Source organism: Salmo salar, chromosome ssa15, assembly GCF_905237065.1.
Source record: "Salmo salar chromosome ssa15, Ssal_v3.1, whole genome shotgun sequence".
NCBI classification, from domain to species: domain Eukaryota; kingdom Metazoa; phylum Chordata; class Actinopteri; order Salmoniformes; family Salmonidae; genus Salmo; species Salmo salar.
In genome coordinates, this window is record NC_059456.1 from 8,217,098 (window position 1) to 8,244,315 (window position 27,218).

A 27,218-nucleotide genomic window follows, 5' to 3' on the forward strand; every position below is an offset into this window, starting at 1 on the left:
CTAGATAAGTACTCATAACCCATATATCACAGTCAACTAGATAAGTACTCATAACCCAGATATCACATTCAACTAGATAAGTACTCATAACCCAGATATCACATTCAACTAGATAAGTACTCATAACCCAGATATCACATTCAACTAGATAAGTACTCAGAACCCATATATCACAGTCAACTAGATAAGTACTCATAACCCATATCACATTCAACTAGATAAGTACTCGTAACCCATATATCACATTCAACTAGATAAGTACTCATAACCCATATATCACAGTCAACTAGATATATCACATTCAACTAGATAAGTACTCATAACCCATATATCACAGTACTCATAACCCATATATCACAGTCAACTAGATAAGTACTCAGAACCCAGATATCCCGTTCATAAAGTGACCTAACACACAATAGTTTGCATGGCAACCGGAGGTTGAACCAGATAGGGGATTTAGTGGATTTAAAATGTTCAAAATAAGCCAACTAATATGGATCCAACAGTTCCACTAGCCCACATCTCTCATGTGAGCTAACAGGAGCTAGGACCAACAAAGCATTTAGGTCGATTAGAAGAAAAGCTTTTTTTTTAATGCAGGGGGAATTTACTTTTTTTTTAGGGTGTAGATCAGTTTTAATATTGCAGCTAGATTGTGGCTTCCATCAATGTAATTGTCTGCATCATTTCCAATACCCATAATGTTTTGGGGTAAATCAATTATATATATACACAAACTGAAATCTTTGAGGGGGAAAAATAAAAAACAATAAATAAATAAACAAATTTAAAAAATGACCTGGTTGCATAAGTGTGCACACCCTTAAACTAATACTTTGTTGAAGGACCTTTTGATTTTATTACAGCACTCAGTCTTTTTGGGTAGGAGTCTATTAGCATGGCACATCTTGATGTGGCAATATTTGCCCTCTCTTCTTTGCAAAAGCGCTCCAAATCTGTCAGATAGCGAGGACATCTCCTGTGCACAGCCCTCTTCAGATCACCCCAGAGATGTTGAATTGGATTCAGGTCTGGGCTCTGGCTGGGCCATTCCAAAACATTAATCTTCTTCTGGTGAAGCCATGCTTTCGTGGATTTGGAGGTGTGCTTTGGGTCGTTGTCGTGCTGAAAGGTGAACTTCCTCTTCATCTTCAGCTTCAGCTTTCTAACGGACGCCTGAAGGTTTTGTGCCAAAATTGCCTGGTATTTGGAACTGTTCATAACTCCCTCCACCCTGACTAAGGCCCCGGTTCCAGCTGAAGAAAAACAGCCCCAAAGCATGATGCTGCCACCACCATGCTTCACTGTGGGTATGGTGTTCTTTGGATGATGTGCAGTGTTGTTTTTGCGCCAAACATACCTTTTGGAATTATGGCCAAAAAGGTTCAACCTTGGTTTCATCAGACCATAACACATTTTCCCACGTGCTTTTGGGGGACTTGATGTTTGTTTTTGCAAACTTCAGCCGGGCTTGGATGTTTTTCATTGAAAGAAAAGGCTTCCGTCTTACCACACTACCCCATAGCCCATTCATATGAAGAATACAGGAGATTGTTGTCACATATAGCACACAGCCAGTACTTGCCAGAAATTCCTGCAGTTCCTTTAATGTTGCTGTAGGCCTCTTGGAAGCCTCCCTGACCAGTTTTCCCCTCGTCTTTTCATAAATTTTGGAGGGACGTCCAGTTCTTGGTAATGTCTCTGTGGTGCCATATTTTCTCCACTTGATGATGACTGTCTTCACTGTGTTCCATGGTATATGTAATGCTTTGGAAATTCTTTTGTACCCTTCTCCTGACTGATATCTTTCAACAATGAGATTCCTCTGATGCTTTGGAAGCTCTCTGCAGACCATGGCTTTTGCTCTGAGATGCAACTAAGAAAATGTCAGGAAGATCCTACTAGAACAGCTGAACTTTATTTGTGATTAATCAGGGTCACTTTAAATGATGGCAGGTGTGTAATGACTTCTATTTAACATGAGTTTGAATGTGATTGGTTAATTCTGAACACAGCCACATCCCCAGTTATAAGACTTATGCAACCATTTTTCCCCCTCGAAGATTTCAGTTTGTTTTTCAATTGAATTGTTCACATTATAGGTCACATTAACAGTAGAAAAAGTTCTGACATGATTTATCTTTGTCTCATTCTTTTACATCACAAAAACCTGGCATTTTAATAGGGGTGTGTAGACTTTTTATATCCACTGTATGTATGTATGTATGTATGTATGTATGTATGTATGTATTATTATATATATATATATATATATATATATATATATATATATATATATATATATATATATATATACATACATACATACATAAACACACATCTATATATATATACACATACACACATACATATATATACACACACACATACATACACATGTTCAAAAGTTTGGGGTCACGTAGCAATTTCCTTGTTTTTGAAAGAAAAGCACATTTTTTCCATTAAAATAGCATAAAATTGATCAGAAATACAGTGTAGATATTGTTAATGTTGTAAATGACTATTGTGGCTGGAAACGGCTGATTTTTAATGGAATATCTACATAGGCGTACAGAGGCCCATTATCAGCAACTATCACTCCTGTGTTCCATTGACACGTTGTGTTAGCTAATCCAAGTTTATCATTTTAAAAGGCTAATTGATCATTAGAAAACACTTTTACTATTATGTTAGCACAGCTGAAAACTGTTGTTCTGATTAAAGAAGCAATACAACTGGCCTTCTTTAGACTAGTTGAGTATCTGGAGCATCAGCATTTGTGGGTTCGATTACAGGCTCAAAATGTCCACAAACAAATAACCTTTTTCTGAAACTGAGTCTAGTCTTGTTCTGAGAAATGAAGGCTATTCCATGCGAGAAATTGCCAAGAAACTGACGATCTCGTACAACGCTGTGTACTACTCCCTTCACAGAACAGCGCAAACTGGCCCTAACCAGAATAGAAAGAGGAGTGGGAGGCCCCAGTGCACAACTGGGCAAGAGGACAAGTACATTAGAGTGTCTAGTTTGAGAAACAGACGCCTCACAAGTCCTCAACTGGCAGCTTCATTAAAAAGTACCCGCAAAACACCAGTCTCAACGTCAACAGTGAAGAGGCGACTCCGGGATGCTGGCCTTCTATGCAGAGTTGCAAAGAAAAAGCCAAATCTCAGACTGGCCAATAAAAAGAAAAGATTAAGAGGGGCAAAAGAACACAGACACTGGACAGAGGAACTCTGCCTAGAAGGCCAGCATCCCGGAGTCGCCTCTTCACTGTTGACATTGAGACTGGTGTTTTCAGCTGTGCTAACATAATTGCAAAAGGGTTTTCTAATGATCAATTAGCTTTTTAAAATTATAAACTTGAATTAGCTAACACAACGTGCCATTGGAACACAGGAGTGATGGTTGCTGATAATAGGCCTCTGTAGGAATTCCACTAAAAATCAGCTGTATCTAGCTACAATAGTCATTTACAACATTAACGATGTCTACACTGTATTTCTGATCAATTTGATGTTATTTTAAAATGGACAAAATAAAAGTGCTTTTCTTTCAAGTGACCCCAAACTGTTGAACAGTAGTGTATATATCTACACAGTACTAGTCAAAGGTGTGGACACACCTACACATTCAAAAGGTTTTTCTTTATTTTTACATTGAAGAATAAAAGTGAAGACATCAAAACTATGTAATAACACATATGGAATCATGTAGTAACCAAAACAAAGTGTTAAACAAATCAAAATATATTTTAATATTTGAGATTCTTCAAAGTAGCCACCCTTTGCCATGATGACAGCTTTGCACACTCTTGGCATTCTCTCAACCAGCTTCATGAGGAATGCTTTTCCAAAAATCTTGAAGGAGTTCCCACATATGCTGAGTACTTGTTGGCTGCTTTTCCTTCACTCTGCAGTCCAACTCATCTCAAACCATCTCAATTAGGTTGAGGTCGGGTGATTGTGGAGACCAGGTCATCTGATGCAGCACTCCATCACTCTCCTTTTTGGTCAAATAGCCCTTAAAACAGCCTGGAGGTGTGTTTTGGGTCATGGTCCTGTTGACAAACAAATGACAGTCCCACTAAGCCCAAACCAGATGGGACGGCGTATCGCTGCAGAATGCTGTGGTAGCCATGCTGGTTAGGTGTGCCTTGAATTCTAAATAAATCACTGACAGTTTCACAAAAGCACAGCACCCCCACACCTCCTCTTCCATGCTTCACGGTGGGAACCACACATGCGGAGATCATCCATTCACCTTTTTACATTTTTTATTTGTTTAATTAAACCTTTATTTAACTAGGCAAGTCAGTTAACAACAAATTCTTATTTACAATGACGGCCTACCCCGGCCAAACCCCGACGACGAAGGGCCAATTGTGCGCCGCCCTATGGGACTCCCAATCACGGCCGGATGTGATACAGCCTGGATTCGAACCAGGGACTGTAGTGACGGCCTCTTGCACCGAGATGCAGTGCCTTAGACGCTGTGCCACTCGGAAGCCCTGCGTCTCACAAAGACACGGCCTTTAGAACCAAAAAATCTAACATTTGGACTCATCAGACCAAAAGGACAGATTTCCACCAGTCTAATGCCCATTGCTCGTGTTATTCTTCCAATTGGTGTCCTTTAGTAGTGGTTTTTTTGCAACAATTCGACCATGAAGGCCTGATTCACTCACTCAGTCTCTTCTGAACAGTTGATGTTGAGATGTGTGTTTTTAATATATATTCCTTTACTATTTTCCCCTAACCCTACCACTCCTCCCCTAATGGGAGTAAACTAATGGGACAACACCACTTAGGTTTCTACTTCCTGTTATACATAATATATACATTTTATGGACACAGAATATTTTACATGAGTCATGTTGTTGTTTTTAGTCCCACCATTCTGCTCTCCTCAACCCCTCCCCTGATCTCTGAACACCATCCAGTATAGATTCTATTTGCCATATATTTTTAACTGTGCTGTTTCACAAAAGTTCTGAACCGATTCTCGTAGTTTCTACAGATTGTAAATGAAAGAAAGATTTTTGCTAAGAGTAATATATTATTGATCGATTGACTAGGACTTAAAAAATAAAATAAAAAAATCACCCAGCACTGCTATTTGCAGAGTTAGCTTCAGGTAAATGTTGCAATTCTTCCACCATTCCTGAAACTGCAAACCGAAAACAAGCTACAGAAGGACAGTGTCAAAACAAAATGATCTAATGATTCTCTCTCTTCGCAGTAAAATCTACAGAGCTGGGATGGTTCTATCCCCCATATATAACATTCTATTGGTTGCAATAATTTGGGATAATCATTTAAATTGAAAAACTAAGTTTTGAATCCGGCATCATATTGCGTATCAGTTCATAAATCGTGGAATCGGTACATCAAAAATCTCTCCCCAACTATCTATATTGTACAGTTTTTTTGGTTCTTTCCTTAAATTACCTTTTTTGTTTCCTTAAATTAAACTGGTATCCATTTTTTTACTTATCACAATTTTCTTTAACCAATTGGTCTTTAACGCAGGGCCGACAGACAAGTTCCTTACTTTCTCCCCTTTCATAACGCTGCAGTTAGTTGGTTGTAATTCTGAGTACAGCAGACATTTCCATACATTTTTTGTTAGCTCCATGTGTGACAACTCCACCAGTCTTATTTACGATGTCATTTACAAAGATTGTAAAAAAATAAATAATTGTAAAACAAATATTATGTTTTGTCTTTTCTGGTGGATTAAACTGAAATTGCAACCAAATTTTTATGGCTTGTTTTGTGTCACGGTTGTCGTATGAACGAGACCAAGGCGCAGCGTGCGTATCGTTCCACATCTTTATTTATATGTGAAACTATGTAATACATACATACAATAAACTATAAAAAATGTTTTAAAAAAAACATGACGAAGAGGTACAACATGCACTAACTCAAAATAATCTCCCACAAACACTAGTGGGGGAAAAAAAACTTAAATATGATCCCCAATTAGAGACAACGATGACCTCTAATTGGGAATCATACAAAAACCCCAACCTAGAAAAAAGAACCTAGAACACAACATAGAAAAAAATACACTAGACAAACCCCCCCCCAGTCACGCCCTGACCTACTCTACCATAGAAAAATACGAGCTCTCAATGGTCAGGAGGTGACAGATTGTTTTAAAAATAGCGGTATTCTGGAGATTATTTTCAAATAATTGAAAGTGAGATGTTGTAATATGAAAAGGTTAAATGGCTATTCTTGAACATGGGGTGAGAAAATGTTACTAATCTGATAGAGAACCAGTTCAGATTTATGTATAACTTTGGTTTGACTGAATCCTTTAGTGAGAGGTTCAATGTTTTAATATTGAATCATTTCTGCACTCCGAATTCATATTCATTATATAAATTATTTTAAAATTGAATATTTTATTTGGAATGGGAGAAACTCCCCAAATACATTCGGAAAGTATTCAGACCCCTTGACTTTTTCCACATTTTGTTACATTACAGCCTTATTCTAAAATTGATTAAATCGTTTTTCCCCCCTCAATCTACACACAATACCCCATAATGACATCACAATACCCCATAATGACATCACAATACCCCATAATGACAAAGCAAAAACTGTTTCAGATTTGTTTTTACAAATTACAAAAATAACATTACATTTACATAAGTATTCAGACCCATTACTCAGTACTTTGTTGAAGCACATTTGGCAGTGATTACAGCCTCAAGTCTTCTTGGGTAAGATGCTACAAGCTTGGCACATCTGTATTTGGGGAGTTTCTCCCTTTCTTCTCTGCAGATCCTCTCAAGCTCTTTCAGGTTGAATGAGGAGCGTCACTGCACAGCTATTTTCAGGTCTCTCCAGAAATGTTCGATCCGGTTCAAGTCCGGGCTCTGACTGGGCCACTCAAGAACATTCAGAGACTTGTCCCGAAGCCACATCTTCGTTGTCTTGGCTGTGTGCTTAGTGTCGTTGTCCTGTTGGAAGATGAACCTTCGCCCCAGCCTGGGGTCCTGAGCGCTCTGGAGCAGGATCTCTAACATACTTTGCTAGTCATCACCAATGTTCCCTTGTTTTTTTTCATTACTGATCAAATTTCAGGTCTACTGAGCGCAAACTTGAACATTGTGAAAATTCTGTGCAACTTCCAGCGTGCGTTTCCTGTACCCACTTTAAGTTACAGTTGTAGTTAACAGTAGCCAAGTAGGCTACTGTGGCTATGTGATCATAATGTAGACCTACCAGAGTGGCCAATCATCAAAAACAATGGAGAAAATGCATCCCATAACATTTGAACATGGAAATAGCTGTTTTATCATTCAGCCTTCAGTAGCAGACAATGTGTGGTGTTCAATGTAGGCCTACATTCCATGAGACTCTTGAAAAAAAAAACATGCAGGGCTAGACATTAACCGGTTAATCCACTTCTCTTTAACACAAGGAAGTGACTGAAAATGTTGCAGTGTTTGATGCAAGAAACCACTTTACAAAATAAAATGCATTATTCCCATACCGTTATTACAGAGTATCAGACAAATTATACTATTCTCTGCCTATTGGTCACTCAAAATACAAAACTGCCCCTTTAAGACAAAAAGAAAGCTTTCTACCTGACTCCCTTTTCAAAGATGTCTAGAAATGTACACGTTTTGTGCTCTTGTAGGAAGCTATCACTGCTCTTTTGCTGACTAAAAAGTTTCTAGAACTGGGCTAATAACTCACTAACTAGCAAAGGATATGAACAAATGGACAAATGATCTATAACTACATGTAGCTTTCGCTTTCATCTCAAAACAAGAGCATTTACCCATCACCGCTCATGCTGTAAACACAGTCCAGTTCAAAGTGAATGGCACAGAGCCATATACTGTAAGCATATGTCTATTTGCATATAGGCCTACTGCAGCTCTGATTGGCTATGGTCGTGCCTGTCAATGCAATATTATCCTAATCTTATGCGTTCTGGCTACAACAAAATCTCTTGCATGGACAACAGTGAGGAACCGCTGGAACATTGGTACAAACACAACACAGTCGAGAACAGGGTCTTCCCCTCATGAGGCTGAAAGTTCTACAGCTGCATCAAATCAAATTTTATTTGTCACGTGCGCCGAATACAACAGGTGTAAACCTTACAGTGAAATGCTTACTTACAAGCCCTTAAACCAACAATGCAGTTCAAGAAATAGAGTTGATAAAATATTTACTAAATAAACTAAAGTAAAAAAATTAAAAAATAAAAAATACCACGAAAATTACATAACAATAGGCTATATACCGATACCGAGTCAATGTGAGGGAGTACAGGTTAGTTGAGGTAATTTTTAAAGTGACTATGCATAGATAATAAAGAGCGAGTAGCAGCAGTGTAAAAACAGAGGTGGGCGGGGTCAATGTAAATAGTCCGGGTGGCCATTTGATTAATTGTTCAGCAGTCTTATGGCTTGGAGGTAGAAGCTGTTAAGGAGCCTTTTGTTTCTAGACTTGGCGCTCCGGCATCGCTTGCCATGCAGTAGCAGAGAGAACAGTCCATGCCTTGGGTGACTGGAGTCTTCAACAATTTTTCGGGCCTTCCTCTGACACCGCCTAGTATATAGGTTGTGGATTTCAGGAAGCTTGGCCCCAGTGATGTACTGAGCCGTACGCACTACCCTCTGTAGCGCCATTCGGTCAGATGCCGAGCAGTTGCCATACCAGGCAGTGATGCAACCAGTCAGGATGCTCTTGATGGTGCAGCTGTATAACTTTCTGATGATCTGGGGACCCATGCCAAAAATGTTCAGTCTCCTGAGGGGGAAAAAGTGTTGTCGTGCCCTCTTCACAACTGTCTTGGTGTGTTTGGACCATGATAGTTCGTTGGTGATGTGGACACCAAGGAACTTGAAACTCTCAACCTGCTCCACTTCAGCCCCGTCGATGTTAATGGGGGCCTGTTTGGCCCTTCTTTTCCTGTAGTCCACGATCAGCTCCTTTGTCTTGCTCACATTGAGGGAGAGGTTGTTGTCCTGGCACCACAATGCCAGGTCTCTGACCTCCTCCCTATAGGCTGTCTCATCGTTTTTCGGTGATCAGGCCTACCACTGTTGTGTCGACGGCAAACTTAATGATGGTGTTGGAGTCGTGCTTGGCCACGCAGTCGTGGATGAACAAGGAGTACAGGAGGGGACCAAGCACCCATCCCTGAGGGGCCCCAGTGTTAAGAATCACAGTGGCAGATGTGTTGTTGCCTACCATTACCAGCTGGTGGCGGTCCGTCAAGAGGTCCAGGATCCAGTTGCAGAGGGATATGTTTAGTCCCAGGGTCCTTAGCTTAGTGATGAACTTTGTGGGCACTATGGTGTTGAATGCTGAGCTGTAGTCAATTAACAGCATTCTCACATAGGTGTTCCTTTTGTCCAGGTGGGAAAGGGCAGTGTGATTGAGATTGCGTCATCTGTGGATTTGTTGGGGCGGTATGCGAAATGGAGTGGGTACAGGTTGTCTGGGATGATGGTGTTGATGTGAGCCATGACCAGCCTTTCAAAGCACTTCATGGTTACCAGCATGAGTGCTACCGGGCGGTAATCATTTAGGCAGGTTACCTTCACTTTCTTGGGCACAAGGACTATGGTGGTCTGTTTGAAACAAGTAGGTACTACAGACTCGGTCAGGGAGAGGATGAAAATGTCAGTGAAGACACTTGCCAGTTGGTTTGCGCATGCATTGAGTACACATCCTGGTAATCTGTCTGGCGCAGCGGCTTTGTGAATGTGACCTGTTTAAAGGTCTTGCTCACATCGGCTACGGAGAGCGTCATTACACAGTTGTCCAAAACAGCTGGTGCTCTCATGCATGCTTCAGTGATTCTTGCCTCAAAGCGAGCATAAAAGGCATTTAGCTCATCTGGTAGGCTCGCATCAATTGGCAGCTCGCGGCTGGGTTTCCCTTTGTAGTCCAAAATATTTTTCAAGCCTTGCCACATCCAACGAGCGTCAGAGCCTGTGTAGTAGGATTCAATCTTAGTCCTGTATTGACGCTTTGCCTGTTTGATGGTTCGTCTGAGGGCATAGCGGGATTTCTTATAAGCATCCGGATTAGTGTCCCGCTCCTTGAAAGTGGCAGATGTAGCCTTTAGCTCGGTGCAGATGTTACCTGTAATCCATGGCTTCTGGTTGGGTACGTTCGGTCACTGTGGTGATGACGTCGTCGATGCACTGAGGTGGTGTACTCCTCAATGCCATTGGATGAATCACAGAACATATTCGAGTCAGTGCTAGCAAAACAATCCTGTATCGTAGCATCTGCGTCATCTGACCACTTCCGTATTGAGCGAGTCACTGGTACTTCCTGCTTTAGTTTTTGCTTTTAAGCAGGAATCAGGAGGATATAATTATGGTCAGATTTGCCAAATGGAGGGTGAGGGAGAGCTTGGTACGCGTCTCTGTTTGTGGAGTAAAGGTAGTCTAGAGTTTTTTCCCCCTCTGGTTAGACATGACATGCTAGTAGAAATGAGGTAAAACGGATTTAAGTTTGCCTGCATTAAAGTCCCCGGCCACTAGGAGCGCTGCTTCTCAATGATTATTTTATTGTTTGCTTATGGCCTTCTACAGCTCGTTGAGTGCGGTCTTAATGCCAGCATCGGTTTGTGGTGGTAAATAGACAGCTACGAATAATATAGATGGTAGATAGTGTGGTCAAATTCACTGCCCTTGACAACAAACCGCTACAGAGTAGGGTGCGGAAAAGCCCAGTACATCACTGGGGCCGAGCTCCCTGCCATCCAGGATCTCTATATCGGTGTCAGAGGAAGGGCCTGAAAAATTGCCAAAGACTCCAACCAGCCAAGCCATAGACTGCCGGGCGGTAGCAGGGTGAACAAATTGTACCAGTGCATCAGCTCTCTGTATAACAGACTCCGAGACAACTTCTACCCTTGAATGAGTAGGTGTGTCCAAACTTTTGACTGGTACTGTACATATCTACACTACCAGTCATAAGTTTTAGAACACCTACTCATTCAAGGGTTTTTCTTTATTTTTACTATTTTCTACATTGTAGAATATCAAGACATCAAAAAACACATCCGGAATCATGTAGTAACCAAGAAAGAGTTCCACAAAGTAGCCACCCTTAGCCTTGATGACATCTTTGCACACTCTTGACATTCTCTCAACCAGCTTCATGAGGTAGTCACCTGGAATGCATTTCAATTAATAGGTGTGCCTTGTTAAAAGTTCATTTGTGGAATTTCTTTCCTTCTTAATGTGTTTGAGCCAATCAGTTGTGTTGTGACAAGGTAGGGTTGTTACACAGAAGATAGTCCTATTTGGTAAGACCAAGTCCATATTATGGTAAGAACAGGTCAAATAAGTAAAGAGAAACGACAGTCCATTATTACTTTAAGACATGAAGTCAGTCATGTATAGCTCCACATTGATCTGGTACTTCCTGTATATAGCTCCACATTGATCTGGTACTTCCTGTATATAGCTCCACATTGATCTGGTACTCCCTGTATATAGCTCCACATTGATCTGGTACTCCCTGTATATAGCTCCACATTGATCTGGTACTGGTACTCCCTGTATATAGCTCCACATTGATCTGGTACTGGTACTCCCTGTATATAGCTCCACATTGATCTGGTACTGGTACTCCCTGTATATAGCTCCACATTGATCTGGTACTCCCTGTATATAGCTCCACATTGATCTGGTACTCCCTGTATATAGCTCCACATTGATCTGGTACTGCCTGTATATAGCTCCACATTGACCTGGTACTGGTACTCCCTGTATATAGCTCCACATTGATCTGGTACTGGTACTCCCTGTATATAGCTCCACATTGATCTGGTACTGGTACTCCCTGTATATAGCTCCACATTGATCTGGTACAGATTCTCCCTGTATATAGCTCTACATTGATCTGGTACTGGTACTCCCTGTATATAGCTCCACATTGACCTGGTACTGGTACTCCCTGTATATAGCTCCACATTGATCTGGTACTGGTACTCCCTGTATATAGCTCCACATTGATCTGGTACTGGTACTCCCTGTATATAGCTCCACATTGATCTGGTACTGGTACTCCCTGTATATAGCTCCACATTGATCTGGTACTGGTACTCCCTGTATATAGCTCCACATTGATCTGGTACTTCCTGTATATAGCTCCACATTGATCTGGTACTTCCTGTATATAGCGCCACTGCATCATTGGGAAGATAAAGTCTGACAAATACATTTTGACTATATTCCCTTTGTAGTGTACTACATTTGACCAGAGTCCTAGGGGCACTATATATAGGGAATAGGATGCTAGAGTCCTAGGGGCACTATATAGGGAATAGGGTGCCAGAGTCCTAGGGACACTATATAGGGAATAGGGTGCCAGAGTCCTAGGAGCACTATATAGGGAATAGGGTGCCAGAGTCCTAGGGGCACTATAAATGGAATAGGGTGCCATTGGGGATGGATACTCTATAGTTTTAGAATCTACGGAGGTGTTGTGCAACAAGTGCCATGGCCTTATTGGACGCTCCCAGGCACTGAGTCCCGATGTGAGTCACTCAAGCCTGAGGTTAGAGGTAAGGGGTCAGTCAACTAATATCATGCATGATGGCAGCTCAGGATATAATATAAGATATGATTATATGATCACATCATACCTAGACGGTGAGCTGGGTACACCTCTGTGAATATGACAGATTTCTCACACCATGCACTTAAAAAAAAAAAACTTGTTTGTTTCTATGAAGCCTTCGTAAGACTGTCATTACATCTCGTGGTAGTATAATGACTACAAACATGCAGGAGACACAGTGAGCTCATGTCGAGACAGTGAAGACGCAAGTCTCTTACCTGGGTAGTCATCAGAGACGTGCACAGAGTAGGACACCCTGAGGGAGAAGAGAGAAAACATTACCACATAATATCTCTGTTATAATCCATCAAATTCCCTTACAAAAGCCCCTTTTCACATCAACAGTTGTCAGAGTGACAGAACAGTAGCTATCAAGAGTTACAGTAAATGGGAAAAAATACCCAGAAACCAGTTTGGGCTTATAAACCAGTGCATTACTGTATCGTCTCTCCTGTGATCTGAGTGTGTAGTGCTTCAATAAGATCCTAAAATGAACCTGACGCAATAGTTCCTGGTTGACTTGGAACTGGAGCCGGTGACACTGGAAGCCTGAGCGGCTCTGTGCGGCTCAATAGATCATCAAGCGCATTGGCAGCCAGCGATGTCTGGCTGATAGTGACATACTGCAGTACTAGATGCCAGCCAGCGATGTCTGGCTGACGGTGACATAGTGCAGTACTAGATGCCAGCCAGCGATGTTTGGCTGACGGTCACATAGTGCAGAACTAGATGCCAGCCAGCGATGTCTGGCTGACGGTCACATAGTGCAGTACTAGATGCCAGCCAGCGATGTCTGGCTGACGGTGACATACTGCAGTACTAGATGCCAGCCAGCGATGTCTGGCTGACGGTGACATACTGCAGTACTAGATGCCAGCCAGCGATGTCTGGCTGATGGTCACATACTGCAATACTAGATGCCAGCCAGCGATGTCTGGCTGATGGTGACACACTGCAGTACTAGATGCCAGCCAGCGATGTCTCGCTGATGGTCACAGTGCAGTACATTCATCTCTTAGCTACTTCATGCTGCTAACATATTCATTCTTCGCCTATTTCGCATTGATTTAGAAGATACTGTTGCACAAACAACATGCAGATTACGGTCTACACCATCACTGGTATCAGGCTGTATAGCTAGCTACGCTTGTTCTGACTCAGTACATTGATTAACTAGCTAGCTAGCAGTTAACTCAACTCAACTCAGGACCCTGTCTTTCAAAGATAATTCGTAAAAATCCAAATAACTTCACAGATCTTCATTGTAAAGGGTTTAAACACTGTTTCCAATGCTCGTTCAATGAACCATAAACAATTAATGAACATGCACCTGTGGAACGGTCGTAAGACACTAACAGACTAACAGGCAATTAAGATCACAGTTATGAAAACTTAGGACACTAAAGAGGCCTTTCTACTGACTCTGAAAAACACCAAAAGAAAGATGCTCAGGGTCCTTGCTCATCTGCGTGAACGTGCCTTAGGCATGCTGCAAGGAGGCATGAGGACTGCAGATGTGGCCAGGGCAATACATTGCAATGTCCGTACTGTGAGACGCTTAAGACAGCGCTACAGGGAGACAGGACGGACAGCTGATCATCCTCGCAGTGGCAGACCAGGTGGAACAACACCTGCACAGGATCGGTACGTCCGAACATCACACCTGCGGGACAGGCACAGGATGGCAACAACAACTGCCCGAATTACACCAGGAACGCACAATCCCTCCATCAGTGCTCAGACTAGAGGTCGACCGGCATGGCCGATTAATTAGGGCCGATTTCAAGTTTCATAACAATCGGTAATCTGCATTTTTGGATGCCGATTATGGCTGATTACATTGCAATCCACGAGGAAACTGTGTTACATGAGTGCAGCAAGGAGCCAAGGTAAGTTGCTAGCTAGCATTAAACTTATCTTATAAAAAACAATCAATATTCACATAATCACTAGTTAACTACACATGGTTGATGATATTACTAGGTTAACTAGCTTGTCCTGTGTTGCATATAACCAATCGAATCACAGCCTTCTTTGCCAAACGGGGGATGATTTTACAAAAGCGCATTTGCGAAAAATGCACGAACGTACCAAACCATAAACATCAATGCCTTTCTTCAAATCAATACACCAAAGTATATATTTTTAAACCTGCATATTTAGTTAAAAGAAATTCATGTTAGCAGGCAATATTAACTAGGGAAATTGTATCGCTTCTCTTGCATTCATTGCACGCAGAGTCAGGGTATATGCAACAGTTTGGGCCGCCTGGCTCGTTGCAAACTAATTTGCCCAAATTTCACATAATTATGACATAACATTGAAGGTTGTGCAATGTAACAGCAATATCTAGACTTAGGGTTGCCGCCCGTTCGATAAAATACGGAACGGTTCCGTATTTCACTGAAAGAATAAACGTTTTGTTTTCGAAATGATAGTTTCCAGATTTGACCATATTCATGACCAAATGCTCGTATTTCTGTGTGTTTATTATATTATAATTAAGTCTATGATTTGATATTTGATAGAGCAGTCTGACTGAGCGGTGATAGACAGCAGCAGGCTCGTAAGCATTCATTCAAACTTTACTGTTTGCCAGCAGCTCTTAACAATGCTTGCTTCACAGTGCTGTTTATGACTTCAAGCTTATCAACTCCTGAGATTAGGCTGGCAATACTAAAGTGCCTATTAGAACATCCAATAGTCAAAGGTATATGAAATACAAAATGGTATAGAGAGAGAAATAGTCGACACGTCATAATTCCTAAAATAACTACAACCTAAAACTTCTTAACTGGGAATATTGAACCACCAGCTTTCATATGTTCTCATGTTCTGAGCAAGGAACTTAAACGTTAGCTTTTTTACATGACACATATTGCACTTTTACTTTCTTCTCCAAAACTTTGTTTTTGCATTATTTAAACCAAATTGAGCATGTTGCATTATTTGAGACTAAATATATTTTATTTATTTATATATATATATATATATATATATATATATATATATATATATATATACACATATACACACACACACACACGCACGCATATATATATATATATATACACATACATATATACTGCTCCAAAAAATAAAGGGAACACTTAAACAACACAATGTAACTCCAAGTCAATCACACTTCTGTGAAATCAAACTGTCCACTTAGGAAGAAACACTGATTGACAATAAATGTCACATGCTGTTGTGCAAATGGAATAGACAACAGGTGGAAATTATAGGCAATTAGCAAGACACCCCCAATAAAGGAGTGGTTCTACAGGTGGGGACCACAGACCACTTCTCAGTTCCTATACTTCCTGGCTGATGTTTTGGTCACTTTTGAATGCTGGCGGTGGTTTCACTCTAGTGGTAGCATGAGACGGAGTCTACAACCGTGATGTCCTCACCAGACATCACCGGCAACAACGTCACCTATGGGTACAACCCACCGTCGCTGAACCAGACATGACTGGCAAAAGTGCTCTTCACTGACGAGTCGCGGTTTTGTCTCACCAGGGGTGATGGTCCGATTCGCATTTATCGTCGAAGGAATGAGCGTTACACCGAGGCCTGTACCCTGGAACGGGATCGATTTGGAGGTGGAGGGTCCGTCATGGTCTGGGGCGGTGTGTCACAGCATCATCGGACTGAGCTTGTTGTCATTGCAGGCAATCTCAACGCTGTGCGTTACAGGGAAGACATCCTCCTCCCTCATGTGGTACCCTTCCTGCAGGCTCATCCTGACATGACCCTCCAGCATGACAATGCCACCAGCCATACTGCTCATTCTCTGCGTGATTTCCTGCAAGACAGGAATGCCAGTGTTCTGCCATGGCCAGCGAAGAGCCTGGCTCTCAATCCCATTGAGCACGTCTGGGACCTGTTGGATCGGAGGGTGAGGTCTAAGGCCGTTCCCCCCCAGAAATGTCCGGGAACTTGCAGGTGCCTTGGTGGAAGAGTGGGGTAACATCTCACAGCAAGAACTGGCAAATCTGGTGCAGTCCATGAGGAGGAGATGCACTGCAGTACTTAATTCAGCTGGTGGCCCACCAGATACTGACTGTTACTTTTGATTTTGACCCCCCCTTTGTTCTGGGACACATTATTCCGTTTCTGTTAGTCACATGTCTGTGGAACTTGTTCAGTTTATGTCACAGTTGTTGAATCTATAGTTTATACAAATATTTACACATGCTAGTTTGCTGAAAATAAATGCAGTTAACAGAGAGAGGACATTTCTTTTTTGCTGAGTTTAGCGATTAGCTTAAGCGGCTAACACGACTTAGCCACAACTTTGTAAGAAAAGACAAACTAGTGGTTTGCAGATGTAAGAAACAAGCTAATAGTGTAATTATAGAAAACTTGTGGATTTATATGAAGAAGCAAAGTGAAAACAGACGTTACACACGGCATATCACATTTAACAAACCAAACATTTATACACCCATTTATAGTCCAAACACCCATCTCCCTGCAGGTTTATAGTCCAAACACCCATCAGGTTTATAGTCCAAACACCCATCTCCCTGCAGGTTTATAGTCCAAACACCCATCTCCCTGCAGGTTTATAGTCCAAACACCCATCACCCTGCAGGTTTATAGTCCAAACACCCACCACCCTGCAGGTTTATAGTCCAAACACCCATCACCCTGCAGGTTTATAGTCCAAACACCCATCACCCTGCAGGTTTATAGTCCAAACACCCATCACCCTGCAGGTTTATAGCCCAAACACCCATCTCCCTGCAGGTTTATACGGATTAAGAACAGCGTACTGAGGTGTGTTTTTTAAGGACCTATCATGTTCCTCTGTGTCCACATCACTAAGAACCTATCATGTTACCCTGTGTCCACATCACTATGGACCTATCATGTTCCTCTGTGTCCACATCACTATGGACCTATCATGTTCCTCTGTGTCCACATCACTAAGGATCTATCATGTTCCTCTGTGTCCACATCACTAAGGATCTATCATGTTCCTCTGTGTCCACATCACTAAGGATCTATCATGTTCCTCTGTGTCCACATCACTAAGGACCTATCATGGTCCACATACACCAACACAGTCGAGGGCACGATCATGCCTATTCCCCCTCAGGAGGCTGAAACGATTTGGCATGGGCCCTCAAATCCTCAAAAAAGTTCTACAGCTGCACCACTGAGAGCATCTTGACTGGCTGCATCACCGCCTGGGTATGACAACTTCTCGGACTCCGACTGCAAGGCGCTACAGAGGGTAGTGTGTACGGCCCAGTACATCACTGGAGCCGAGCTCCCTACCAACCAGGACCTCTATACCAGGCGGTGTCAGTAGAAGGCCCTATAAATTGTCAGACTCCAGCCACCCAAGTCATAGTTCACTTTTCTCTTTGCTACCACATGGCAAGCAGGTACCCGAGCACCAAGTCTGGGACCAAAAAGCTCCTGAAGAGCTTCTATCCCCAAAGCCATAAGACTGTTGAACAGTTCATCAAACGACCACCCAGACCATTTACATCAACCCCCTTTATAAATGATTTATCTTACTTGTTTTACACTGACTGTCTTGCACTGGCTCTATGCACACTCACTAGAGACTACCTACCTACACACACACTCACTAGAGAGACTACCCACACATTCTACACTGACACTCCAACACACACTCTACATACACGCTGCTTCTACTCTGTTTATTATCTATCCGGATTGCTTTTTCACTTTACCCCTACCTACATGTACATATTACCTCAACTACCTGGTACCCCTGCACATTGACTCAGTACTGGTACTCCCTGTATATAGCCATGTTATTACCTGGTACCCCTGCACATTGACTCAGTACTGGTACTCTCTTTATATAGCCATGTTATTACCTGGTACCCCTGCACATTGACTCAGTACTGGTACTCTCTTTATATAGCCATGTTATTACCTGGTACCCCTGCACATTGACTCAGTACTGGTACTCTCTTTATATAGCCATGTTATTACCTGGTACCCCTGCACATTGACTCAGTACTGGTACTCCCTGTAGCCTTCACTGTAGCTCTGTTGGTAGAGCATGGTGTTTGCAACACCAGGGTTGTGGGTTCAATTCCCACGGGGGGCCAGCACAGAAAAAAAAATGTATGAAATGTATGCATTCACTACTGTAAGTCGCTCTGGATAAGAGTGTCTGCTAAATGACTAAAATGTATATAGCCTCGTTATTGTTTTTAGTGTTACAATTTCCTTTTTTATTTAGAAAAAATATATGTCTCACTTTTGAACTCTGAATTGTTGGGAATAGGCTCGTAAAGTACACACCTGTTGTATTCGGCGCATGTGACCAATACAATTAAACATTTGGATTTGATTGTGTTTCGAGTAGGCTTGGGTGGTATCCAGATTGTCCTACGTTCATACCGACATTGTGCCATGCCGGGATATTTGGTCATATCGACACTAAAAACACAAGGGGTGCTGTTTTCAAACACCACTGAGGCTCTGTAATCCGAAAGTTTAGCAATGCTAACAAGTACATGTAAAAATCCTATAGAGAATGATAACTAAAAGCTAACGAACGCATTGCTTACATTTTATAGTCTCTGACCTAAAACTATACAAAATTTTACTCACAGTTTGCTGCACGAACAAACCAAATAATTAGACAACAAGGCACTTGACCCAGGAGGAGAGTCTCTGCTGTTGTAAAGCTTAATAATGGAAAAAGATAACCACTTGTTTTGCTCATTACACATTAGCCAAACCAAATGCGTCACTGCAGAGCATTTACCACATTTTAAACAGTTAACTTAATAGTTATAAAAAAAGGTCTCTAAGCTATTTAGTTGCCAATTCCATACTGTAACTGGGTCACCTGATACGTACTGCACAACAGTAAGTGACTAAGGCTCACATCGTTATGCGCTTGTAAACAAAACACCACATGACTGAGGACAGGTGAAATGAAGAACACGATCTTCTTTATCTTCTAAAAAGGTATTGCACAAGATGACTGCAGGTATTTACTTATAAAGTAGCTACAAATATTTACATTTATTTAAGAAACTGAAATGAAATGGTTTTAACGGTATTGACAAGCCATCCCATGGCTCTTCTCCAATACACTGGTAGATGTACAGTTGAAGTTGGAAGTTTACATACTCTTAGGTTGGAGACATTTAAACTCGTTTTTCAACCACTCCACAAATTTCTTGTTAACAAACTATAGTTTTGGCAAGTCGGTTAGGACATCTACTTTGTGCATGACACAAGTCATTTTTACAACAATTGTTTACAGACAGATTATTTCCCTTATAATTCACTGTGTCACAATTCTAGTGGGTCAGAAGTTTACATACACTAAGTTGACTGTGCCTTTAAACAGCTTGGAAAATACCAGAAAATGATATCATGGCTTTAGAAGCTTCTGATAGGCTAATTGACATCATTTAAGTCAATTGGAGGTGTACCTGTGGATGTATTTCAAGGCCTACCTTCCAACTCGGTGCCTCTTTGCTTGACATCATGGGGAAATCAAAAAAAAAGAATCAGCCAAGACCTCAGAAAAAAAAAAGTTGTAGACCTCAACAAGTCATCCTTGGGAGGAATTTTCAGAATTTCATCCTTGGGAGGAATTTCCAAACGCATGAAGGTACCACGTTCATCTGTACAAACAATAGTACGCAAGTATAAACACCATGGGACAATGCAGCAGTCATACCGCTCAGGAAGGAGATGCGTTCTGTCTCATAGAGATGAACGTACTTTGGTGTGAAAAGTGCAAATCAATCCCAGAACAACAGCAAAGGACCTTGTGAAGATGCTAGAGGAAACAGGTACAAAAGTATCTATATCCACAGTAAAACGAGTCCTATATCGACATTCAGCAAGGAAGAAGCCACTGCTGCAAAACCGGCATTAAAAAAGCCAGACTACGGTTTGCAACTGCACATGGGGACAAAGATCGTACTTTTTGGAGAAATGTCCTCTGGTCTGATGAAACAAAAATAGAACTGTTTGGCCATAATGACCATCATTATGTTTGGAGGAAAAAGAGGGAGGCTTGCAAGCCGAAGAACACCATCCCAACCGTGAAGCACGGGGGTGGCAGCATCATGTTGTGGGGGTGCTTTGCTGCAGGAGGGACTGGTGCACTTCACAAAATAGATGGCATCATGAGGCAGCAAAAATATGTGGATATATTGAAGCAACATCTCAAGACATCAGTCAGGAAGTTAAAGCTTGGTCGCACATGGGTCTTCCAAATGGACCATGACCCCAAGCATACTTCCAAAGTTGTGGCAAAATGGCTTAAGGACAACAAAGTCAAGGTATTGGAGTGGCCATCACAAAGCCCTGACCTCAATCCCATAGTAAATTTTTGGGCAGAACTGATAAAGCGTGTGTGACCAAGGAGGCCTACAAACCTGACTCAGGTACACCAGCTCTGTAAGGAGGAATGGGCCAAAATTCACCCAACTTATTGTGGGAAGCTTGTGGAAGGCTACCCGAAACGCTTGACCCAAGTTAAACAATTTAAAGGCAGTGCTACCAAATACTAATTGAGTGTATGTAAACTTCTGACCTACTGGGAATGTGATGAAAGAAATAAAAGCTGAAATAAATCATTCTCTCTACTATTATTCTGACATTTCACATTCTTAAAATAAAGTGGTGATTCTAACTGACCTAAGACAGGGAATTTTTACTAGGATTAAATGTCAGAAATTGTGAAAAACTGAGTTTAAATGTATTTGGCTGTAACGTGGGTCGTATAACGGGGACCAAGGCGCGGTGTGTAGAGCGCTCATACTTTACTTTAATGATAACACTTAAACAAAACAACAAACCGACAGCCACCAGTTCCGTCAGGTGATACTCACAAAACAACTACCCACACCAACACAGCAAAAACAGGCTGCCTAAGTATGGCTTCCAATCAGAGACAAGGATAGACAGCTGCCTCTGATTGGAAACCATACCTGGCCAAAACATAGATAACAAAAACATAGAATGACCACCCATCTATCATACCCTGACCTAACTAAACAGAAAAACACAGCTGTCCTACGTCAGAGCGTGACATTGGCTAAGGTGTATGTAAACTTCCGACTTCAACTGTATATACGGCGTAGTTTAGAGAGAGGATCAAAACCCCAGGGGAGGACACGGTAGTTTGGCATGGTTGCCACCACAACACTTCCTGTGGTTTAAGCCAGATTGACTGATTCTCCACCAGTGAAATAGGCTTGAACACATGCTGCTGCTGCTTAGGACAGGGGTTCTTGGAGTTGGGACAGGGGTTCTTGGAGTTGGGACAGGGGTTCTTGAAGTTGGGACAGGGATTCTTGGAGTTGCAATGTACTGAATCCTATTTTACGCATTTCATTTCAACATTCAGGATTTATTCATTCACAAAGCTCAAAGTGGGAGTGTTATTTTTCAATTAACCCAACAATAGACTGGCTAAGAAAGCACAGCCTAGGGCAGGGCTGCCAAACCCTCTTCCAGGAGATCTACCGTCCTGTAGGTTATCAGTCCAACCCTCTTCCTGGAGATCTACTGTCCTGTAGGTTTTCAGTCTAACCCTCTTCCTGGAGATCTACCGTCCTGTAGGTTTTCAGTCCAACCCTCTTCCTGGAGATCTACCGTCCTGTAGGTTTTCAGTCCAACCCTCTTCCTGAAGATCTACCGTCCTGTAGGTTTTCAGTCCAACCCTCTTCCTGGAGATCTACCGTCCTGTGGGTTTTCAGTCTAACCCTCTTCCTGGAGATCTACCGTCCTGTGGGTTTTCAGTCCAACCCTCTTCCTGGAGATCTACCGTCCTGTAGGTCATCAGTCCAATGATGAAACATGTTCCTCAGACATCAGCGTAGTGTAGACTATGGATAGATGCTAGCGTAGTCTCTCTCTCTCTCTGTGTGTGTGTGTGTGTGTAACATTCAGACTGACAACAGATCTATCAAACAAGCTAAGAAACCCCCTGTGTACTTCTCTCAGCTTTGTATTTATTATGGATCCCAATTAACTGCTGCTTTGCTTGGGTCCTGCAAAATTAAGGCAGTTTATAGCATATTTAAAAGCTTTCCCTTGTGTGTGGGTTATACCCGCAGACACTTAAACAACAGAGGATAATGAAATAATGAATCTCCCTTTTAAAATGTCAATTCACTGTACCATTAAATTACTGGTACCCAGCAGAAGGTGGGGCTTTTAAAACAATGATATTGAACAGCAGTATACTCTTTAAAAAAAAAAAAAGGTACAAGTTAGAACCAAACAAGAAGAACCATAGAAAAATCCAAAAACCATAAATGTTGTTTCTGCACTCCAGGACCAGAATTGAATAGGCCTGCTGTGGGTTAAGCCTTATTTCATATTTCCCAGGGTGCTTTTAGAGTGAATTTATGAGTTACCACCCATGACTTTGTTTGCTAGTGACAGAGACTTGTTGTATTCATTTTCAGTCCTGTGTCCTTTATCAAGTGAGATTGTAAGTGAATATGTTGTCATTAATATTAAATTATTTAACAATTGTGTGAGAAAAAAATTACATATTTACCTGATGTTTAATATTAAATAGTTAACAATTGTATGCTTAACAATAGTAAGACATTTCTATTCTACTAATGCTGTTGTTTTGAGAAAGGATGGTTCCCCTCTTCCACGTTCACTCCCCGCAGCTGGTCTGGGCTTATGGTTAAGGCCATGGGATACAGATAAACTTGAGGAACTGAATAGACCTGTAATTTTCCCAAATCTTTGCTTTTGAGTAACTTGGTCACACGGCATAAGACAAAAGAGCCTCTCAGAGTGACCACAAGTTCTTCAATCCATCCTGTTCTTTTGCCATCTTCCACAAGCACAGCTGTGTAGTGATATGAAGCGAACAGAGACTGGCTTGAGTATAATTGACAATTCTATCAGCAGAAAGAAGTAACGTTATAATTTGTTTGTACACTATGATCTCACACACCCGGTACACAAAGCCACAAGAAGAAAACAAGGTAGCTTATGATGCCCAGATATGCCGGGGAGGGGTGGAACCAGCCATGAATAAGACATTTTGGGGTTTCTATATAAAACCCCTTGCGTTTCTGTATTATTCGGGCTCTCAACGATCACCGGTCGATGACCAGCTTCATTATTACAATAATTAAAATCGATATTAAAAAAAGGTTGATTGTTTGAAGAAATTGAAAGTGTCTTCTCCCTTTACTTCTTGATTAGAATTTTCACCACACAATAAATATTTCCTAAGGCCTTCTTTTTGTGGGCTTAGTTTTACAGTGGCCTGGAAAAATCATGGTTTACAGGCCACATCAGGCCTGCAAGTCACATTACTCTGGCTTGCAAAGTGATGTGTAATTCCTATTGGAATCCAGCCTGAGAAAACGCAACATTTGGGAAGAAAAAAATAAAATGTATTCACAATGACTGCCAGGGTTGCCAGACTACAATATAAGACTACCTTAAAACATCTAAACTAAAAACAACCATTTCAGTTATGGTTGCAATAAGTCCAAGTAACAGATTGGAATAGTTTAGAAAAATGCATGCCATTTATATTTGAGTAGAATAAGATTTAAAATCAATGCAAAAAAAGATAGAATTTTGTTTCAATAATCTAGAAAATGTAAGAAAAGGATATCAACCTGCAATAGAGCATGCTGGGAAATATAATGCTGAGCATGGTTTTGTTTGAACTCTGGTTATTAACACCAACACTGGGGTTATTTTTACACCACTGAATGTTAAATTTAACTCTTGAATCAAGACTAGAAATTTTACAGAGAAAAATCAACACTAGTTAACACTGGTCAATTTGCTGTGTGCCTTGAAAGGGTTATTCTGAAATACCGTAGATGCCACGTCAAGAACCCCACGTTTAACTAAAGGTTCTTTTTTTAATTTTTTTTATTACAAAAAATAATAATAATTTGAAAACAAATTGGGTAAGAGTTTACCTTTAAGAGCAGAGGAAGAACCATTTAAGAACTAGGACTAACCCCATTTAGTCAACTGGTCGATTGTTTGGTCAATACCGATATGTATTTAGTCGTGTAGTGGCAAATAGGCAACAATAAAACAACATGAATCATGGTACTGGAGACACCTGTCCGTTACACGTCTCTCTCCAGAACGTGAATTAGTTTGCCCTTTGATTGTTAGCGTCTATCAATTCATCATATCACCAGTAGTAGCCTACATTAGAAGTGATGGAAATTAAACGGTTAATGTACAAATGTTTGATTACATTATTTCAACAAACATTAAAACCCATTGAGCTGCAATAATCACGTAGCCAGTTGTGAAGAGAGAGAATCCTGCTAAAGCATTCAGTGCCACGATTCAGAGAAGGGCACAGGGCCAGATATGATGGGTCTTTTATTAGTGTCTAGCAGAGAGTCAATCAGCTCTTTGAAATCTAGTTTCAACTGTTCAGAGCTGCCCTTCATTATGTCATTAGAACCCAACTGGACTACGATAGAATCGATTTCAATGTCCTGGTGTAGTACATTCACTGAGCAGCTTAGTAATGTCATTAAAACCCACATGGACTAGGATAGAATCTATGTCTATGTCCTGGTGTAGTACATTCTGGAGCAGCTTAGTAATGTCATTATAACCCACATGGACTAGGATAATGTCCATGTCCTGGTGTAGAACATTCTGGAGCAGCTTAGTAATGTCATTAAAACCCACATGGACTAGGATAATGTCCATGTCCTGGTGTAGTACATTCTGGAGCAGCTTAGTAATGTCATTATAACCCACATGGACTAGGATAATGTCCATGTCCTGGTGTAGAACATTCTGGAGCAGCTTAGTAATGTCATTATAACCCACATGGACTAGGATAATGTCCATGTCCTGGTGTAGTACATTCTGGAGCAGCTTAGTAATGTCATTAAAACCTACATGGACTAGGATAGAATCTATGTCCATGTCCTGGTGTAGAACATTCTGGAGCAGCTTAGTAATGTCATTATAACCCACATGGACTAGGATAATGTCCATGTCCTGGTGTAGAACATTTTGGAGCAGCTTAGTAATGTCATTTACTCGACCTCTGGGATAGGACATTGTTTTTGCACCAGGAACGGTCACATTTCTTACCATGAAGCTGCCCAAAATCACGGCTGGCGAGAAAGACCAGAAAATCTACCCACTCCCACGCTTCACAGGATTCAGTTGCCGACGTCGATTTCGAAATCGTAATAGTAGGCACTGCTGTCGCAAAAACACAGGCACCCCCAGCGACAAAGGTTCCTCAAATGTATTTATAAATGTAATGCTCTGATCCAGTGGAAACGTCATAAAATACCTGATTACTTCTTATCCCTTGCACAAATAGCCTACACCTGTGTCTGTCCCGAGCTCACTGGCACTGGCACAGGAAACGGAGGGCCCTGTGAACATTTTATACAATGCTGCAAGTTTGCTAGAGTTCAGGCCAGACACAGTTGATACAATGTTTCAAGTTCATTGCAGACAGGCCATGCATAGCCAATTTGATGTATAGGATATTTATTTTATATATATTTTTATATATATTTTTTTTTAAATCAGGATATTTTCTACCTGCAGGCTGCAATCTTTTTATTTGTTGGCTTCATGTAGGCTATTTTTACACAGTTGACAATAGAAGTTACTTTTAGATTTGAATACATTTTCCTTTAGCTTTAGATTGAATGTAGACTAACCACATGATAATGATTTTGAGTTAAGAATATTATAAATTAAATGTGCATATGAAAATCATAACTGGCACGGAGATCAGTAGAAATGGTAAGATAACTTGGCGCTCCGAATGAAAAAGGTTTCCGACCGCTGGTGTAGCCCGTTACTGGTAACTTCAAGAGCATAACGGCAGGCAGAATCAGCGAAGGCCAGCAGCATGAGGAGGGTCAGGTTTTCTGCTTAGGCCATCTTGATCTCTGGCTCTCTCTTAATTATTTAATCAAACTGTGTGCTTAAAAAAGTTCAGTGCAAATAGTTGATTTTATTAAAACAAATAAGTGTCTATATATTGAAAAACACACATTTTAAGAAGACGACGACTCTCGGGGACAGGCCTATTAAAAAGAACCTTGATGTTTTTTCAGAGTAGGCTTTGGATGTTTCTCACAAGTGTCTGAATGTTACAATTGGCAGGAAACATGTGACTTCCCTGTTCCACCACAATGACACAGAAATAGTCCACACACACACACACACACACACACACACACACACACAGAGAGAGAGAGAAATGACAGAAAGAAGAGTCTTGGTTGAGAAACAAAACGGCCTCATTGTTTTCGATGCACTTTGGAAAAACTGTCTGCTTCAGAGTGACTGACAGATGTCTGTCAATCAGCCCTACAGGTCATTCTTCTGAAATAAAGTACTGACAGATGAACGACAAGACAACAAGCATCTCAATTTGTAATGTCGTGGGATTTTTTTTTTTTTTTACAGCTGACGGTTCCTGTCAGTACTGTAATCACCCCTTTTTGGAATCCGTGGCCATGTGTGAAATGGAACCCTATTTCTTAGATATAGTACTATACAAGTAGTGTACTTTTGAAAAGTAGTACGCTATATAAGGAATTAGGGTGCCATTTG

At 41.2% G+C, this 27,218-nt stretch overlaps 1 protein-coding gene across 1 annotated transcript in view; it reads right to left on the bottom strand.

Moving 5' to 3' along the window:
- Positions 1–27,218, bottom strand: part of LOC106570930 (protein mono-ADP-ribosyltransferase PARP8) — a 76,911-nt gene that overhangs the window by 35,975 nt on the left and 13,718 nt on the right. The window contains exon 4 of the mRNA XM_045695428.1: positions 12,851–12,888. Within this exon, the coding sequence (XP_045551384.1) occupies positions 12,851–12,888 (38 nt within the window). The remainder of the gene's footprint in view (positions 1–12,850; positions 12,889–27,218) is intronic.